Source organism: Medicago sativa, chromosome 2, assembly GCF_051527215.1.
Source record: "Medicago sativa cultivar Bolivia chromosome 2, Bolivia_mono, whole genome shotgun sequence".
Lineage (NCBI taxonomy): Eukaryota > Viridiplantae > Streptophyta > Magnoliopsida > Fabales > Fabaceae > Medicago > Medicago sativa.
This window is the reverse complement of record NC_140750.1, coordinates 4,913,127-4,934,312: the sequence shown is the minus strand read 5'-3', so window position 1 is coordinate 4,934,312 and position 21,186 is coordinate 4,913,127. Positions and strand designations below refer to the sequence as shown.

Sequence of the window (21,186 nt, the reverse complement as noted above, 5' to 3'; positions counted from 1 at the left end):
TTGTTAATTAGATTAACAACAATTGATCAATTTTAAATACTTTTGTTTGTCATCATCAAAAAGGGGGAGATTGTTGGAACAAAATGTGTTTAACAATAAACCTTAAAGAGTTTTGATGATAACAAGGTATTAAAAATTGTAAATTGGATTAGCTAATATTTGTTCAAGTGTACAGGACCATAATTATAAAGTTACATCATCATTGGTTCTGAATGAGCAAATAAAGAGCTATGGAAACAACAAAAATTTGAAGCTTGGACGCTCCTGAAGGCAACTTGCTCCTGAAGAAAAAGCGCTCCTGAAGTCAAGCTGCTCCTGAAGAAATAGCGCTCCTGAAGTAAGCTGCTCCTGAAGAATAGTGCTCCTGAAGACAAGAGGTCCAGAAGTCACATCATCAGAAGCTGCATCATCAGAAGCTGCAGAAGTCATCTCATCAGAAGCTGCATCATCAGAAGCTGCATCATCAGAAGCTGCCTCATCAGAAGCCATTTCACCAGAAGCTGAATATCAACTGGATTTGCAAAGAATCAAGAATTGAAGAATTATCAATGCAAAAGCTGTCTATTGGATTCGAAAACACAAACAAAGGATTAGTGGAGTTTGCAACGGTCATTTCAAAGGTGTTTGAAGGCATGTGTTTGCAATTTGGACAAAAGCGTTGACATTGTACTTTGTACGAATTGTACAACCACGTTCTCCACTACTCTGTTTTGTGTCTGCACTTCAAGACAAGAAAACAGCTCCAGAATACGGTCTCGCCTGCATAGATGTTCCTTTGGATAAGGAATGGATTTCAAATTTGTTCTTCATAGGACAACAACCAAATCAGGCAAAAGATCATTGGTGAAAGATCAAGCTTCAACAACGACTCTTTGGTGTGCTGGCAATTTCACAACGTCTCTTTCACACCTCTATATAAAGGAGTGAAGACCTAGAGAATTGGTAATGCAAGAACGCTGAACGAAAGACTCACAAAGATTTTCACAAGTACCAAACCTCTGCTGAAATTGTTCTGCATTCACTTAGAATTTCTGTGTCTCAAAGTCATATCTTAGAAATTCTTAAGTCCATTGAGTCTGTATCTGATTTGTATTGTGAGCACCTCTGATTGTATATCAAGTGTTCAACCTTAAACAATTTTCTGTGTAATTTTGTTTAGTTAGGAAGTCTCTTGCAGTTGTGCTTGAGCAGGAAGTCTCTTGATTGTGTTCTTGAGCAAAGGAAGTCTCTTGCTTGTGTGCTTGAGCATTGGAAGTCTCTTGCTTGTGTGCTTGAGCATTTGTAATCAGATATTACTCATAGTGAAATCTCCTTGGAAGTGCAAGGGGGACTGGACTACTTCCGGATTGTGGAAGGAACCAGTATAATTGCTTTGTGTCGTTCTTCTTCTCTCTCTCTGTTTTATTCCGCTGCATTTAGATTCTGATTATCACTTCAGAAGCTGTCTCACTTAGCTTCTGATCAGTGTGTTCAGTTTTTAGGAGAAACGAAGAATTTTTCTAAAACACAATTCAACCCCCCCTTCTTGTGTTTTTCTCACCTTCAAACTGTTGTATTTGGATTTACAAAATCTATTTTGAAAAAGAATTTTCATCTACCGATATTGTCACGATTAGGTCGCAACCGCAAGCATTGATATCTCTTATGCAATGAATAAAGTTTGTCATTATCTGTTGTTTTTGCAATTGTCGTCTTAAAATTGTTGTTTTAGGTTTCTAAACTGTTGTATTTGGATTTACAAAATCTATTCTGAAAAAGAATTTTCATCTACCGAATTTGTCACGACTAGGTTGCTCTTTTTAAGACGTTTTGTGACACTGCTCAAAAATTGTGTAAGACAGACTATCAACCACGTCGCTTCCAAAATAACATAAGTTCAGCTACAATTGTGCGATTAACTACTACACTGTAGAAAATCGTTCGAGAATTACACATATAATATGGTACTAAGACCACTCATATTTTAATACTGAAACCAATCAATTATGGTACTATATTATGACTACTCTAATATGGTATTGCAATCATTCAAATACGGTGCTACCACCATTCTAACATCTAACTTCTTCAATAATTGAAGAAGAATATATTTTTAAGATCATTCTTATTATACTGAAAAATGTACTATGATCTCAAAATATTATTTATTCCGAAGGAAAATAAATTATCGAAAGGACTATACAGAGAAGAAAGACTCATCAACACAAGTCAAAGAGAGAGAGAGAGAGAGAGAGAGAGAGAGAAGAAAATAATTTGAAGTTTCATAATACTTTTCGGTGTGCGGAATGCATTAGAGAAAATTCACAACTAATATGTGAGAAATGTAACACCCCGTTTTCCCAACGTAAAAATTTCTTAATAAAAATCAGAGTTTAACAACTTAAACGAAATGCTACATTTCTTAAAAATCATAAATGGAATAAATAATAATTTATCCTTCAAAATCCAACAATGTAATATCTAAAACTTCGCAGCGGAAATTATTTCAACATCTTAAATAATCTTTGGCACAAGGGCCTCAACAAAAAATCTCATAAAATCTTAGTTCAACAATAATTCTTGAAAACTTCAAAAATAATACGTAAGGAATAGAAAACAACAACTAAATTCCCATCTCGTTACGTATCAGAGCACCTAAGACACACACTTGTGAGTTATTATGTGGCATTATTCTATTATTTATTAGAATATGAGAATTGTTAGTGTAAGTAGAATTGGAGGTTAGAATAGAAAGAAGAATAAGTTATTGGGCCTAAATAAATTTAGGGAGAGTGATTAATATTATAAATAAGGAAGCTTAGGTTTTTTGGAGAAAGAGGAGAAAGAGAAGAACTCAGAGAGAGAGAGAGAACCCTAGGAACGAAGAACGCTGCTTTTGATTTCAGAAAAACAACCTAAGGTAAGGGTAAGACTATCTTTCACTAATATTAAGTCTGTAGATCATTAGATTGCATCTAACGTGTTTTAGGATGACTTTTGTAAGATTATGAGAATTAGGGTTTGAGTGAGAATTGATGATTAGGTGATGAAAAACCGTTGAATTGATGTAAGGGGGAGTCTTTATTCACCATAAGGTTGTATGAACATATATGGGTAGTGAAGGTTTCGTTTTCCATTGTTTTTCATGATCTTTTAATGAATTCATGTTAAGTTTTTGCTCTAATTTGTTGTTGCGATTATAAATATGTGATTATTTCTAATTTCATGATGTAGATGTGATAAATTCATGATGATTAAATATTCATCTAGTTTTATATTATTTTGGATGTGATTTTGTTACGTACTATTTAATTCAAATCGATTTCCTTGTTGCTACATCTCTCTAATTTAAATCCACTTAAATAATTGTTTGCTGCTTGCTGGTACCATGTTTCTATCATTCACGACTGCTGCTTGTTTACTCTCCATGTTGCCAAGCCAAATTTAATTCATGTTGCCTATTTTCACTGTTGCCGAGCTGCTATCATCTATATTGCTCATTGAGTTCACGGCTAATCTAATCCTTGTAAAGTCAAATTTAGGATATTTTGTTATGATTTAAAATCAATAGGTAACTTATCTTCTAATAATAATATCACGTGAATTTGAAATTGGTTTAAGTATGATAGACATGCTTTTGTTTGCTTCCTTGATCTTATTACCCTTTGTTGTTGTTCTTGGACCGAAATAATATATCCTAATTTTAGATTGGTTTTATAGGTACTGTCGAGGTTAATAAAATGTGTGTATATATGTGCAATGAAGAATTTCTATTACATTAGTTAAAATAATATATTTTTTTAAAGTGATTTTATATAGATAATTGTTATAATGAAATTATTCCTCCTATTTTTAGATGTGTATTGATGTGTTATTTGAAGATGTGTGATTTAAAGATGTATTATATAAAGATGTGATATTTTGAAGATGTGTGACTAAAAAATGTGTTATATAAAGATGTGTTACTATTTAAAGATCGTGTAGTTTTAAGATGAACTTGGAGTAGGAAAGGAAGGATGTCTAGGTTATTAGAAGCTGTCCATGAAGCCTAAGTTAAGATGACTAAGATTATTAATGATGTGATATTGTTATATATGCACTATATGTGTTATTTATGATGCTTATGTTGATGCGATGTTTAAGATGTTGATGTTTATCGTTTGATGCTGTTGTACCATGATGCTGATATGTGTTTTATATTGGTTTTCGGGTGTCAAACATTGATTACGTTTGAACCTTTTTAACCGTGGATATCTCATTTTTTCTTGGGAAGGGAAAAAATAAGCAAAACCCTTGAGAATCGAGGTCCGGGAGTTGTTTTCGCTATGGGAAGGTGTTAGGCACCCATAACGACTATAGTATCCTATAGGAACCGTCTTTACTTTCTACGCGCGCGCTTTATTTTTAAATGCTATTTGAAAAGTGATATTTGTACCTAAGAGTTTTCTAAGTGAAGAATTGGAGGGAGAAGAAAGTGTTTGGATTTTTATTTTATTTGAATTGAAGGAATTTTGATTCCTTGCCTACGTACCCGTTTAAGGGATCAAATCCACCGTAGTTCTCTTCCAAAAAATGTTTTTGTTTTTGTTGGTTGATTTTAAGTTTGAAAATAGAATTTGAAGAATGGAGATTGAGAGGCCTTAAAGGCATGAGATTGAAGAAAAAAGTGAGGTTTGATTAGTTATTTTGGAAAAAAAAAAGTCAAGTATGATTAAAATTCATTGAAATTTTGATTAAGAAAATAAAAGAGAAAATCAATAGGGTTTTGGGCCCCAAGGTTTATTAAGAAAATGATTTGGGTGATTTTGTTCATGTTTATTTGGACAAATGATTTTTCTAGGTGTAAAGCCTAAGCATTCATCTAAACATTCAATCCTAAACATACATCTAAACATGCATATCCTAGCCATACATCTAAACATATCTATGTGATGTGTGTGCATGTGTCGGTGCTTGTGTCGGTGTACATCATTAGAGTCCATTGTCCTTTACATCATTGGCCTAGATACATTCTATGGTCTTTGCAAGAAATTAAAACATAAGAAAAATATTACAAAATTCCTAAGTCTTTACATTCTAAGCCTTGCATGAATTTTAAAGTGCAAGAAATAAAAGGATGAGAATGTGGGATGGAGGATGAAATGCTCATGATGTATGAAACATGAAGTAGAGTGGTTAGTAAAAATAAGGCATGAAATGATAGAAAGATAGGCAAGGAAATACTAAACAAAGAGTAGTAAAAATGACAAGAATAAAGTGTCAAAATGTGGTAAAAATTCACCATAACCTCTCAATAAGTACATGACCTATAATTCTCCCATCATAAGCAATTTTTAAAGACTTCATTGTATTTATGAGTGTGAGAATTATAGGGCATATTCAAGTCAAGGATCATGACATATTTTTAGGTACACTTAGCACTTTATTTTCACATACACACATTTACATGACTTGTAAAACAAGAAACTAATTACCCATATTCACATGCAGCAAGAAACACATACAAACAGTAGCTAAAACCTCACAAAATCATATGGTATGGGTCACAAACATTTATCAAGAAATTGGAACTAGAATCAAGCAAATTTTCACAAATTTTTTAATACAAAACATCACAAAATAGCAAGAAAATCAACACATTATTTTTCCCAAGTTTTAATATGCAAAAATCATCACAAAAATACCACAAAACTATCAAGAAATGTGTATGAAAATTTTTAGAATTTTTAAAGAATTTTTAGACACAAAAACATATAAAAACTTCACAATTTTTAACAAAAATAGTAAACAATTGACAAGAAAATACCACACATTTTTTAATCAAGATTTAACACATGATAACATCACAAAAATATCAAGAAAATGATCAAGAACACATAGGAATTTTTTTAGGAATTTTTAAAGGATTTTTGAACATGCAGGGGTGCAATTAGCAAGAAATTAGTAAAACATGCAGAAAGGGGGGGGGGGTGCGTACAGCAAAAACGTGCAGAAAGGCTTAGGGAGAGAATGGGCTGGTCTTGGGGCGGGTCGACCCGGTTCATGGCCATATATATAGGCCTGAACCGGTTTTTGGTTCATTTCCCCCAATCCTTCTCTCTCTAATATTTTCTAGAGTGAGAAGCTCCCTTCTCCTCTCTTTCTTCTCCGGCGGGCTCCTCTTCTCCGGCGCGGTGGCCGACCACCGTGAGGTGGCGGCACCACCGCGTCGGAATTTTTTTTCGGCTCGGATTCAAATTTTTTTTTATAGTTTCAAACATCCATTTTCGTGCTTGTTACGGATCCGAGCTTAGTTTTTTGAAATAAGGTGCCAATCGGAGTAGATCTAACTTTGAAGTTTGAGAAACAATTTGAACACAATATATGAAGAGAGGAAAAGAGAAGACGGTTACCTCGTGATTCCAGTCCGATTTGCTCCAAACCGCCGCGTTTCTAGCCGTAATGCCCTTCCCTCACGCGGTTCCGGTATTTTTTCGTGATTTTTCTTCTTCTGTGTGAACAGTGAATTCGCGTGAACAGTGAATTCGCGTGAACAGTGACCTTGCGTGAACGATGAACGTTGTTCTTCCGCACCGGTTTGGAATTTGTGAGGTTTGTGTTGGTTTTTTGGAAGTTATGGAGGTTGTTATGGTGGTTATGGATGAAGATTGTGGTTATAGGTGGTGGAGGAAGGTTGTTATGGTGGTTATTAGAGGTTGAAGATGAAGTTGGTTAGAGGAGAGAGAAAGTGGAAAAGAAAAAAAAATGAGGGAAAAAAACTTTGTGATTTTTTGTGAAAATGATTGAAAAATAATTGGTGAGGTTGACATTGACCATGACCTTGACTTTTATAGGTGGTGAAAGGGATGCTTGCCCAATGACGTGATGCCATGTGGCACTTGGACTTAACAAACCTTGACTTTGACTCTAACAAACTTGAAAAAGGGTTAAAATGCAAATAACAAAAGTACAAGGACCAAAATGAAAATTAAAACTAAAATTGAATTGAAAAAGTAAATTGAAAATTAACGTAAAGTGAGACGATTAAAAGCAACAAAGCAGATTAAAATGAATCAGAAATTTTATGTGAAATGACCAAAATGCCCCTGGGGACTAAAACGACTCAAAATGACTCAGATGCAATTTTAAAATGATTTTTTTAACAAGGAATTAAAGCAAGAGCTTTATACAAGCAAATTAAAAGACTCAGAGACAAATTTTAGAATTTAAACAGAATTTTAACACATGAAAAGACTAAAATGCCCCTAAGAGCTAAACTGACTCAAAATGACTTCAAATGCAATTTTTGAAATGGATTTTGACATAGAATTGAAATAAGGACTTATTCAAACCAGTTGAAAAGACTCAAACAATTTTTCAAAGATTGAAAGAAATTTTAACATAGGAAACGACTAAAATGCCCTTTTTCATGAATTTTGCAAACAATATTGAAATAACATGCAGAGAAAGATGCAATTGATCAGAGACAAATTCGAATGACTTAAAAATGCAAGAAAAGTATTTTTGGATGACTTGAAATGCAAGAAAACATGGACAAATACACAATTGAAAAGATTTTTTAAAGCCAAATTGAGAGATAAAGCAGAGTAAAATGTCAGTGTAAACAATAGCAAATTGGTAAATGTTCAAGAATAATAGACATATATCAAAGATGAAAGAAAAATTTGAACAAGTATTTTTAGGTCCAAAATTAGGGTATAACAATATGATATAAGAATTGTTTATATTCTGCATATGTTGCTGTTTTGCTGTCGTTGACCATTAATGTCATAAAGTTGTAAATGTCGGTCTAAGTTGTAAAGTTGTAAGATGTCGTCCAAATTATTGGAATCATATAAGTTGTTTAAGAAGTTCAAGTTGTAAGATGTTGAGTCCATTGCATACTCATTCAAGTTGAGGGCTTGATGCCCTGGAGCTTTTGCTCAATTATGTTGGGGGCTTGATGCCCTGGAGCTTTTGCTCAATTACGTTGAGGGCTTGATTCCCTGGAGCCTTTTTACGCTCAATTATGTTGAGGGCTTGATGCCCTGGATTGGTACCACATGCATTTGCATATCAAGATGATTTAAGATGATTAAGAGTTGCATAGTCGAGTTGAGTTGCATAGTCGAGTTGAGTTGCATTGTCGAGTCAAGTGCTAAGTCGATTTATCAAGTGATGTTGCTGAACGAATATGAAATTGATTATGAATTTGAATATGAAGTTGTTTATGAATTTGATTATGAAGTTGATTATGATAATGCTATGTTTATGATAATGTTGTGTTTAGATAATCCAATGATGTTACATGATTATTGTTAAGATATGTGATGATATTTAAGTTGTTAAATGTAATTTATGATTTATAAGCTTAATATTATTGTTTGAGAAATCTCACCCCTTTGCTTGAAAATGTTGCTCTTCGTATGGGTAACTTGTAGGTAATCAAGATTAGGCGTGGTCGTGAGTGGACTCCTCACAGTGTGTCTTTAGGTGCTCTGATACGTAACGGGATGGGGACTTTGCTATTGTTTTCTATTCCTTACGTATTACCTTATGAAACTTTTAAGAATTGTTGTTGAACTAAGATATTATGAGATTTTATGTTGAGGCCCTTGTGCCAAATACTATTTAAGATGTTGAATTAATTCCGCTGCGAAGTTTTAATTATTATGTTGTTGGATTTTGAAGGATAAATATTTATTTATTCAGTTTATGTTTTTAGAAAAAGAATGTGACATTCCGTTTAAGTTGAATTACTCTGATTTTTATTATGAAATTTTTATGTTGGGAAAACGGGGTGTTACAAGAAACAAGTAAATCAAATATTATTTTGGGAGTACAAATATATCTCAAGTTGACTACCAAAATATATCATATTAACTACAAAAATATACTCCCTCCGGTCTCAAATGTAAGAAACAAAAAAATAAAATTGACGGTCTCAAATATAAGAAAAAGTATAGTAAAATGAACCTATTAAATGCCACAATTTCAAGTTTATCTTCATTAAATCCACCTCATTAATGTCTTTACTACTCCAAGACAAGGGTAAAATTAGAAAAATATCACTTTTTATAATGACTTAAATGTGGTCAATCCACTTTCTTAATATGTGTGCATTTTTTTTGTTTCTTACATTTGAGACCGGAGGGAGTATTATATTATGGACCAAAATATATTTCAGATTGTGGACCAAATTATGTGTAATCTTAGAAAATTTGAATTATTTTTGCAGTCATGTTTAATACATTATAAAAATCTCACTTGTAAAAACTTATAATTTTTTAACAAAATATAAATAAAATACGAATTTTTAAATTTCTGCTGCTTAAAAATTTATATTTAATTATGTTAAAAAAATTTAAAAACTCTGTTCGTGAAATTCGTATAATATTCTAAACATGTTTCTAAAAACTGATCGAAAAATATGAACGATATACATGAGCTGCTTTGAAAAACAGAAACAAAGAATATTGATAAAAAATATTTGAAGGGCTAGATCAAGGGTGTTCAAAACCGATAAAACCCAATAAAAAACCGTGAATCAAACTAACCTAAATATTTTTTGTATTATAATTTAGATACTCCCTCCGTCCCTTAATGTAACCCCCCCCCTGCATTTTTCACATTGCTTAAGAAAAGTTGTCAGTGTAATTAATGTGTCTGTTTTGTGTATTAATATTACCAAATTGTCCTTTGTTTGTATGTGTATTAAATTTGACTATTCATATTTCAAGACAAGTTAGTAGTATTAATTAGGGATATGTTTAGGAAAAAAGTAATAAATGTATCTAGTAATTTGAAAAGGGGATTACATTTAGGGACAAAAATAAAATCAAATGGGTGGTTACATTAAGGAATGGAGGGAGTAATTTTTAGTCTTAAAACAAAACCGAATAGTGTCCCAAACATCCTAAGGTAAACCAAAATACGAGAGAATGAACATATACAAAGGCTTAATGGTGGAGGCTAGTGAGGATGAGACCACAACATGTTCAAGTATATTTGTCCATAACCCTTCCCATTCCCAAAAAGGCCCCCAAATCTATAAAACCATAACCAAATCAAATCATTATTTAATTCAAGAATATTACCAAAAGTGCTGAAGGACAAAACCGTCATTTCACAAAAAATTACTCATATAAATTTCCAGAGAGAGAAACAAAGAACCCGTAATTAGGAAAATCCAATTGTCAATTGGTTCATCATCCATTCATTGTTTTTTCCAATTTGCTTTTGATTTTCATTTTCATTTTCATGTTGGTAATGTTTATATCGTTTTTTTTTCTCACTCTTCAAAACCTTACAAATAGAATCCCTCACCCCCTCTTCTCACGCTTACTCTATTAACTAATTTTCACATTCTGTTCTTTTTTTTTTCCGACAACAAAAAAGACAACCTTATTTTTTTCGACAGCAAAAAAACAACCTCTTTAAAACCACCTTAAACCAACAAAAACTACCATTCCCGAAATTCTCGCCGGAAAATAGACATACCCACGTCAGAGAAACCGGTTTTCCGACACCGGTAAGCCTTATTTTATTTTTTCTGTCTTTTCCGGTGACCGGAGAAGATGGTGGTTGATTTATTTTATGATTTTTTTTATATTCTTATTTCAAACATGGCGGCGTATGCTAACGTGAGCCGTGTGCGTATGTTATTATAAATAATCAGGGACGTACACGTGGACGGTGATGGGTAGATGGGGGACATGGGAGGAGCTCCTCCTTGGTGGGGCGGTTTTCCGGTACGGGACACGAGACTGGAACGTCGTCGCCGGTGAACTCCGAGAACGCATTGATTGTCCTATCCCTTTTACCCCTGAGGTACTATTATTAATTAATTAAATTAAATAATTTGGATTTTTTTTTTTTGAAGGATTTTGGATTTTATTTTATTGTCCTTTTTGTTTTTTCCCATAATGAAAAAGTTCAAAAAAGATTTCTCTTTTAAAATTCGTTAATTGTTTATTGTTTTGTTTGTAGTGGTTATATCACCAATGTGTTTTCTACTTTTGTTTCCTAACCATCATGTATAATGTTTTTTTGGGATATTTAATATTAAAATAATACATCATCGATTTCCCACAAATTACGAATTAAAAATATGGTTATTTCGTATAAAAAATAAATTATGATTTTGTGTACAATTTTTTTTTTTAATGATTAGTGTTATGGTAAGAGAGCATAAAAGAATAGGAAAAAGAGAGGGTATTAAATAATAGGGTCTTGTTAACTTATGCTATAAGGGCACAAGATAAGAAACTAATTAAAGAAATTTAACCTTGAAAATTGTGCATTCATAATCTTAAAATCTTGAAAATTTATCTTTTCAATACAATATTTATTGTTTAATTCTATTTTAAGATCCTTATATTGTGCCCTTAGGGCACAAGTTAGCATTTTCCTAAATAATAAAGTGTACTAAAGAAATAAATATTAATGCTTTATTGTTTTTTTTTTTTGACAAAATTAATGCTTTATTGTTGAATTGGGAAAAAATTGTTAAAATAAGATTCTAGTCAAGATTTTGCCGCATTCACACGTTTGACCAATCTAGATCGTTGGATTAAGATCGAAAAATTAATGCAGTTTTAAAATAAAAATATATATTGAATTTAAATATGAATCATCCGAGCCTGATCCAACGACCAAAAATATGTCAAATGCGTAAATACACAATCCTTTGAGAGCATGGAATCCTATTCTAAATTTGTTTTGGCTAGAATAATATAAACTTTTGAGAGCATGGAACCCTATTCTAAATTTGTTTTGGCTAGAATAATATATATTGTGGGACGGAGTAGTAATTTTCTAAAAATTACAAGAATCATTACAAGGATTTTCGTAGATTAAAGAATCATTACAAGGATTGATGAGAAAGATTTGTATTTTATTTGATTAATTGATTTGAGTAAACAATCAAATTGATGAATGTTTTTTTTTGAAGGAAAATTGATGAATGTTTTTGTAAACAACTCTTAAATTAGTTCAGAGACTAATTTAAAATATTAACAATGTCAGACACTAATTTAAAAACTGCCTACACATGGATCAATTTAATGGTTTAGTCAAAAAAATTCATTGTGTGCTTTTTCAGTTTTTTGTAGTAGTTGATTTCGGCAATGTGACAATTTACAACCCACAAAAGGAGAAAATTAATTTTGTTTAAGACTTTAACTTTTCTCTTTAGGGTTTAATGCAATGTTAATGTAAAATAACTACATTAGGGTTTAATTCAATGTTAATGTAAGACTTTAGAAAATATATAAAAGTTAAATATAGTTAATGATTTTCCGATATAATCCATTGACATTGCTGACACAATTTACATTCCTAAAACAAATCTTTATACGTTCCGGTGAGCTTTAACTCAATTGGTTGGGTCATTGCATAACATAGACACAATTTACATTCCTTAACAAATCTTTACACGTTCTGGTGAGCTTAACTCAATTGATTAGGTCATTGCATAACATATATAGAGGTTGAGGTTCGAATCTCAAACATCACACTTATTCACTTTGATTGATAAATTTCTAGTTATTAGACTATTTGATTAAAAAAACAAATCTCTGCTCGTACCTATGTATAAGAATTAAATATGTTTTTGAGAGGAAGAATAAAATATGTTCACTTAGAAAAAACTAAATCCTACTTATTTTTAATCTGCCCGCAAAGTCTCGGAAGCTTCTGCGCAATTTTTATATATTGAAGCGTCACAAAGTAAGTCAAAGACATATTTTTAAGGTAATGCTTCATATAAAGGGGTATAAAAGGAAACCTACATGACCTTCAATATATATTTTTTGGTTACTCACGACCTTCAATATAAATACATAAAAAAAAAAAAAGGATCAAAACTAAAAGGAGATGCTTAAGAAAATAAACCATTCATATTATCTAGTTTTTTTTTTTTTGCTTTAAATAATTTTTTTTACAAGATACTTTTTTTATAAGATTTGCTTTTAATAATTCCGAGGCATACTTTAATTTTTGACAATTTCTTTGGTACACTCTAAAATTCGAATGTTCTAGTGCACACAGTTTTTAAATTAATAGTTAAATGAGCTTTTGTTTTTTTAAAAAATATTATCTATCACAAATTATGATAATTAAATATTATTTATTGAAAATATTGGCAAAATAAAATTTTATTTGTCTGAAAACTTTTTAGACGAATTTTCTGAATTTATTAATACTCATGGTTGTAAATATTGATTTTTTTACGATATAATGTAAAAAAATCAGTATTATTTTTATAAACAATGAAACAATGTTTTGTTGTATAAATGGTATGTTTAAAAATATAAAAGTCAACCGACTTTTTTTTTCGAACCGTAACCCTAATGATGTCCGAGCAACTGAGCTAAGCGGGACAATAAATAACTTTTTTTTTTTCTTTCACAAATAGCATTTTATTTTATTTTTTTTGACAAAAAATAGCATTTTATTTTATAAAGTTCCTTAACTATTTTTGCATAATCTCCTTCAATAAAAAACTTTTTTTGCATAATCATCACGCGGTAGCTATCAGTCTACTGATTAGTCAACAAATGTTTGAATTGAGACCGATTGAAGTTAATAAAAATTGTCCCTGTTTTAATCCTAAACTTATCATGTTTTATCTCTTTGTCAAAGTATTTATCCTAAATATTTTTTTTAAAGGATATTCATATAAAATATGAATTGGGTTAGAAGTTAGAAACTTGTAGAATACGATAAGAAAGTAAATTATTGATTTATTCCTACAAAAATAATTTAAAATATAAAAATTGAAATCTAATAAAATAAAAATATATAAAAAATTATATTAAATATTAATAATTAATCTATTGAAATTAAAATATTAAAATTTAGGAATTATTATTAAAAAGATGCCTAAATCTTTTTTTTAATAGACTAAAATGAATTATATTACCAAACCAAAAGGTCTTCGGTACAAGTTGGGCCTTAGGATACATCAGAAAGTTACAAAGTTATCCAAAACAAGAATGAACAAACCGAAGCAAAAGAAAAAAAAGATATATAAATCTAATAAAATCATTATTATAAATTGCAAAAATATTAATTTAATTTATTTTTTTAATAAATTATATATTATTTTCTTGTAAAGTTAGTTCTGTCATTTATATTTATATATAACATATCTTTATTTAGTTCATCTAGCATATGCAAAGAACTATTTATTTATTCATGATTTTTAAAAAGATTTAAATTGTTTATTTAGTAGTGTCAATTATTTTTTTTAAATTTAATAGTAAAATTATTTAATTACTTATTTATTTTTTATCTTTTTTTTGTAATTTATAAAAAATTTAAAATATAAAAAATTGATTTCAAAAAATATATTTAATTGTTTCGCTAGGGTAATTTTGTTATTTAAATATGATCTATATCTTATCATTGTCATAGATAAAAACAAAAATTTATACCTAAAAAAGTAGTAAATAATTTTTTTAATGACAAAAGTTAGTAGTTTATCGTTAGATTAATATTTACTCCCTTGTCCGGATTTGAATTTAGGACCTCCAACTTCCTAACCATTAGTTTAAAATAGTTGAGTAAAAAAGTTGTAAATAACATAATCATTTTTTTTTATCATGTGTGTACCAAACATATGTTAAGATACGTGTTTATCATGTCACTATCATATCATATTCTTATCCTACACACCAAAAGGGTCTAGTGAAGATGCAACGTCAGTGTAAACCAATTTACACGTGCGTCCAATGAAAATCCATCATTGGACACGTCACCTTGCTCTTGTAACTTAATCTTAAAATAAGTGCTTATGAAATGGCAAAATAAAGACAATCATTGAATGTGTATCATACCACTTTTTTTTGTCAAGTTGTCTAATAGCTAGACTCACGCACTATAAGTGCGAAGAAGTGGAAAATCTAGGGTTCGAACCCCAATCCCCATATCAACGTCCATGGATCTTACCAACCGAGTTGCAATTACAGGACGTATCAAACTAATTTTTACTATATGTATATGTTTTTGTTCTTTTTTGATTATATGTGTATGTCCCTTTATCCTCTATTATTATATTATTATTAACTAAACTAAAAAGGGATTTTAGAGCGACGATTCAGTGGATGCCATGTGTCATATACACTAATGTTGGCATCCACCTGGCAATTGTTATTCACAGGTGCTGACCACTTACTTAGTTGAAATATGTCACAATGTCTAAGACATGATCACTTGCACATGGTCAATTAGGTGGCACACTTCCTTTTGCTTTGTTTGTTCTAATGATAAATGATAATGCCCAACCTCTCTTTTATAAAATTGGTAATCAGAAATGGCACATGGCTTAGATGAATCCTAGTAAGCATAGGATTAAAAAAAAATTGTGTTGTTTAATTGGTAAATTTATGTAGATGGTTAAACCTTTTGTGTTTTCTTGTCATTCTCAAAAACATATCAACTAAAAAAGAAAAATAGAAAAAACAAATCAAACAACAGCTTAAGTTTTTCTGTTGTTGAAATTGAGCATGTTTTGTTAATGATGCATATGCTAAAAGTGCTGATGAAATTTATTGTTTCCTAGTTTTGGCGTAGGATATGACTTACATACTCAAAAATGATGTGTATGATTGTAATCTCACTTTTGTACAAAAATAATAGAAGGAAAGTTAGTTTGTGTCTGTTAATTAACTTAGAGATATTACTTTTGTAGGTCTGTAAAGCTAAGTATGAAGATTTGCAACAACGGTATTCTGGGAGCACGTGAGTATATTTTTTTTTTTTTATATTTTTGTTATAAACTTTTCCTGGTTACTTGTTAGTACATTTATATAAGTTTTTTTTTTAATCCAGTAGCCTAGTGGCTAAAAATCCACCCTTTGAGGTGAATAATTGGGGAATTTGAGGTTAAACTCTGACCCCTGCATATCGCAAGTTTCTACCAATTGAGCTATGCTCATAGAGACTATAAGATTTTACTCAGCATTTATATATAAGCTTTATATTCAGTGGAATACCCTTTGAAAATTTCGTAGAAGTTGTATGTTATGTCTCATTGCATGATGGTAAAATTGCAATGCCAGGGATTTTTTGTATGAGGAGCTTAGGAAAAGAAGAGTAGAAGAGCTAAAGAAAGCTATTGAGCGCTCTGGAGATTCAATTGGGTTAGTTTCATGGTTAACTTTCTCTTCAAGCTTAGTATTTGTGAGTTGACAATAAGTATACGTACTTGTTCTTAAATTCTACAACATTTCTCCGTTTGTTCTTAAAAATTTAGGAATGATAGGATAATCTTTTATACTTTAGTTTATTGTTATAATGTTATAATCTTTTATCACTTTAATATATTTTATTGGCTGCGTCAAAACAAAAACAAAAAATATTAGCCAACTAATATATTTTGAATTTACTAGTGATGTATTGCCAGAGTGGTGTAAGTTAGTTTTACACCGACTTCCAATGAAAACTCATTGGATCGCCACATAAGCCTATTTTGTAACTGCTTCTCATATATAAATTAATTTTGGCACTTACATATTTTTGATGTAACAATTTTTTTAAATTTTTCAATACTCATTTCTATATGGATATAGTTTATAATTCAATAGATTGAAGAGACCTAAAACAAAGGTAATTGTAAACCAAACTCAAAAACCAGAACTGTGAACTCTAAACCAACACTTGTAAATCCTTTTACAGTGTGTAGTGTGCACTGTAAGGACATCTTGTGTCCGTTTCATCACGATAGGATAAGAGAGTTGAGTAAGAGTAGAAAATGACATAAACATGATAACATTTTATCATTTGATGACCACCCGTATAATTCAACACATTCTTATTAAAATTATATAAAAGTGTGGTTACTTGTATGTTTCAGGTCTCTTAAATCAAAGATTGAAGACCTTGAGGCTGAGAAGAATGAGGAAAAAGATGATTGTGAAAATGGCTTAGAAATTCCAGCATCACATTTACCTTCACAGAAATTGGAGAGAGTTAAATCTTCCACCAAGGAAGGCCTATCTGCCGGAAGTTTCACTCATGAAACGAGGACAAACTGGTTTCCTGAATCCCAGGTTCCAGCTGCGTCTGCCGATGATAACGAGACTAAGCCTGAAGTTTCACAATCTACTGAGCAGGATAAAGTTTCGCAATCAAAGCTTGAAGTCCTCAAGGTTGAGAAGAAGGATAAAAATCATGACTGTGAAAATGGCTTAGAAAGTCCCGTATCACATTTACCTTCCCAGAAATTGGAGAGAGTTAAATCTTCCACCAAGGAAACATCGAAGGATGGCCTATCTGCCGGAAGTTTCACTCACGAAATGAGGACAAACTGGTCTCCTGAATCCCAGGTTTCAACGCCATCTGCCGATAATAACGAAACTAAGCTTGAAGTTTTGCAATCTACTGAGCAGGCTGAAGTTTTGCAATCAAAGCTTGAAGTCCTCAAAGCTGAGAAGAACGAGAAAAAACATGGTTGTGAAAATGGCTTAGAAAGTCCCATATCACATGTACCTTCGCAGAAATTGGAGAGAGTTAAATCTTGCACTAAAGAAACATCAAAGGATGGCCTATCTGCCGGAAGTTTCACTCACAAAACGAGGACAAACTGGTCTCCTGGATCCCAGGTTCCAGCGGCATCTGCCGATGATAACGAGACTAAGCCTGAAGTTTTGCAATCTACCGAGCAGGCTAAAGTTTCGCAATCAAAGCTTGAAGTCCTCAAGGCCGAGCAGAATGAGAAAAAAGATGATTGTGAAAATGGCTTAGAAAGTCCAGTATCACATTTACCATCCCAGAAATTGGAGAGAGTTAAAACTTCCACTAAAGAAACATCAAAGGATGGCCTATCTGCCGGAAGTTTCACACACGAAACAAGGACAAACTGGTCTCCTGAATCCCAGGTTCCAGCTGCGTCTGCCGATGATAACGAGACTAAGCCTGAAGTTTCACAATCTACTGAGCAGGATAAAGTTTCGCGACCAAAGCTTGAATTCCTCATGGATGAGAAGAATGAGAAAAAAGATGATTGTCAAAATGGCTTAGAAAGTCCAGTATCACATTTACCATCCCAGAAATTGGTGAGAGTTGAATCTTCCGCTAAAGAGACATCAAAGGAAGGATTATCTGTCGGGAGTTTCACACACGAAACAAGGACAAACTGGTCTCCTGAATCCCAGGTTCCAGCTGCATCTTCCGATGATAATGAAACTAAGCCAGAAGTTTCACATTCTACTAAGCAGGCTAAAGTTTTGAATGGAGATAATTTGGAACTTACTTTATATGATATACAAGTAGGATGTCGTAAAAAACGGAGAGGGAAGAGAAAAAGGAAGGATTGTGGAAGAAATATTATGGAAGTGGCAAGTCTAGAAGAAAGTGATGTATTAGATTCAGCTGATGTTATGTCCTGGCGTAAAGAAAGTTCTACTAGTAACTGTTGTGAAGTTGCCAAATCTTCTGCTCATGTAGACAATAAAAAAAGTAAGAACCTGAAAAAGCATAGCACGGAAGATATGATTAAGATTTTAGATTCTATTTTTGAAACTGAAGGTGCATCTGCCTTCCGTCGAAGACTTGATGGTCAGGTATGTGTAATTAGAGTCTCATCTTGTTCATTTGTAGTTAGTTTCTGAGTTTTCTTCTCTCCATAAAGCTTTTGATGCTAGCTCTATTAGTTTCTTAGATGAAAAAAGATTTTGATTTTTACCTATGATGGTTACTTTGTTAGAGATAGTTGTTTGATGTTCTCTAGGGTGTGCTTGTTATGGTCAAAATATGAGGGTCCTTAAAAGAGGTGTAGGCGGATGATAAAATATGAATCAACATAATTAACATAATAAAATGAAAATGAAGTGATTAGCATACTATATTTGACCACCTCAAGTCCTATCAAATAATTTTGATCTTACCGTGAGTAGTCTTCAAAGAAAATATTTGACCACCTCGAGTCCTATCAAATAATTTTGATCTTACCGTGAGTAAAACATAAGTGAGATTCAATGTTTAAGACTAGTCTTCAAAGAAAATATTTTATGCTTTAACTACATATTAATATTTATAACAAGTACTTTTAAGTTTTTTTTTTTCCACATAGGTCCTTTTAACCGTTACCCTTTTCACACATTCCGTTACAAAAATATACATGTGTTTGTTATGTTAATGTGTCATGAACAGAGTTTATTCTACGTGTACCCCTTTCTCATCTCCTAGGTGTAACTTCTAACCATTTTAGAATTAGGCTATATGACTTGGAACAAATATTGCCCTCTGAGAATTTGTACATTGGGAGGTGAATACCTCTGGGGCTACACAATCAATTTCTATTCTCTTTCGCACAGTATTTGCACCAAACCATTTAACCTAATTCTAAAATGGGCTAGAGGTACCCATAGAAGATGGAAATGGCGTGCACATACAGTAAGTGGCTAACTTTGTTCCTACCATGTTGGTAACATAACAGACACCTATGTATTTTTGTAATGAAATGTGTGTGAAAAATGGTAACAGTGCACACGTAATACAGCTTAAAAGAGTTGTTGGACAAAAAAACCTTAAAGACCCAACCAGGTACAATTAAACAACTTAACAAGTTAAAGGACTGGAAGATGTATTATCAATAATAGTTATTAGAATTCTACATTTCATTCTTTAGTTTTGTTAAATACTATATAGGCTGTGAGGAAGAATGTATATAAATTTCACCGACCTTATTCTTGAACTTCTTTCTCGAAGAACTTACGTAAGGGTCGGGGTTTGAACTTCTGACTTCCCACTTCTCCATATGATCCACAACCACTAGTAGACTAACGGCAAATAAAACAAAGTTCACCTATGTTTTTTTCGTCAAAGAGCTATTGTATATTTTGAATATTATAAAGTCTTTCTAAATGTCGCGTTCTCATTATTAACTTAGTGTATGGTATGGTACTGCTAATTTTTTTTTTGTCCTTGTGAGCTTAACTTAGTTGGTAAGGACAATGCATAATATATGCAAGGTCTGAGGTTTGAACCTCAAACAACCATATTCACTGATCTCTTTTGTTTTTTTTTTTCTTTAAATCGATTTTCATCTGTCCTACCATTAGTCCATTTACCAAGCACACCATTAAGTTGCCAATGTAGAATTTGCATCTTTGCATTTTATTAATTTTGAAACTGTTCAGCAATGAAGAGTATGCATACAAGGCACTATTCATTCACAGAATAACTAGTGCATTCCTATTTGACAACAGAAAAGAGGAAAGTACAAGAAAATGATCCAGCAGCACATGGACTTCGACACTATAAGGTCAAGAATTAGCAGCCGAACAATTGAATCAACCAGAGAACTATACCGAGACTTGCTGCTACTCACCAACAATGCCCTAGTCTTCTACTCGAAGATCACTCGTGAATATAAAACTGCTCTCCTTCTAAGAGGCATAGTCGCCAAAAAAATGAGGGAGAGTTTCAAGGGTAGTACTAGTAGCAGCAACAAAGTCACTGAGCCTAATGAGTCTACGAAATTACCAGTGCATCATAATCTTCATGTGAAACCAAGAAGTGTAAGACCAGGCAACAGAAAAATCATTGCAAAGGCTGTTGGTGGCGACAACTCTGCATCTTCACAAGGAGCTAAGAAGCCCATTAAAGCCGATTCTTCACATTCTGTGGAATCCTTAAATGTCATGAAGAAAGCTTTTGGTAGACAGAAAAAAGTCGGACCTGTGACTTCAAGTCAAAAGACTGCAACACCAGTGAAAGGAAGGAAAAGAGTTAGAACAAAGTAGTAGTGATTTTAGGTTTAACGAATAGGTACTTTTTTTTTTTGTACAAAGATTTTCTCCGTTTTGGTTAGGTGTTTTTTGGTGTAGTTTATTGAAGGAGGAAGGTTCATGCAACCAACAAAATGAACTTGAGTTAGATGCAGGAGGGAAACTAACTTCAAAGTATATGAGAAATAGTTCTGAAAAGTTATAGTTAACCAATATGGATAAGTTTATTATCAAAGTGGTCACATGTTTTGTTTTTGCTAGCATCAAAGGGATTACACTTTGATGTAAATTGTAGGCAAGGTTTTTTTTAGCAATGGTTATGACTTGCTATCAACTAATTTAGTCTTTTACTTTTGTTGCAAAAGTGTGATAGGAAGTGATCGATGAGCATAATAATTTCACTTTTGATTAAAATTTTATGTCAGCGTACGTTTGGTGGAAAGTGTTACTAATGAACCTTTTTTTACTCAAATGTTACTAATGAACCTAAGAC

The 21,186-nt window shown here is 32.1% G+C and overlaps 1 protein-coding gene across 1 annotated transcript; it reads left to right on the top strand.

Moving 5' to 3' along the window:
- Positions 1-10,133: 10,133 nt before the first annotated feature.
- LOC146943841 (uncharacterized) lies at positions 10,134-20,928 on the top strand. The gene is made up of 6 exons (XM_085742140.1): positions 10,134-10,489; positions 10,637-10,788; positions 15,653-15,702; positions 16,023-16,103; positions 16,817-18,524; positions 20,172-20,928. Exons 2-6 carry the CDS (start codon positions 10,657-10,659, stop codon positions 20,706-20,708), a joined length of 2,508 nt encoding a protein of 835 aa, XP_085598266.1. The 5' UTR covers positions 10,134-10,489; positions 10,637-10,656; the 3' UTR covers positions 20,709-20,928.
- The last annotated feature ends 258 nt before the right edge of the window (positions 20,929-21,186 follow it).

Coding starts and splice junctions, on each gene's coding strand:
- LOC146943841 (XM_085742140.1), top strand. CDS start 10,657: ATGGGTAGATGGGGGACATGGGAGGAGCTCCTCCTTGGTGGGGCGGTT. Junction 10,789..15,652: donor CTATCCCTTTTACCCCTGAG/GTACTATTATTA, acceptor TTACTTTTGTAG/GTCTGTAAAGCTAAGTATGA. Junction 15,703..16,022: donor CAACGGTATTCTGGGAGCAC/GTGAGTATATTT, acceptor TTGCAATGCCAG/GGATTTTTTGTATGAGGAGC.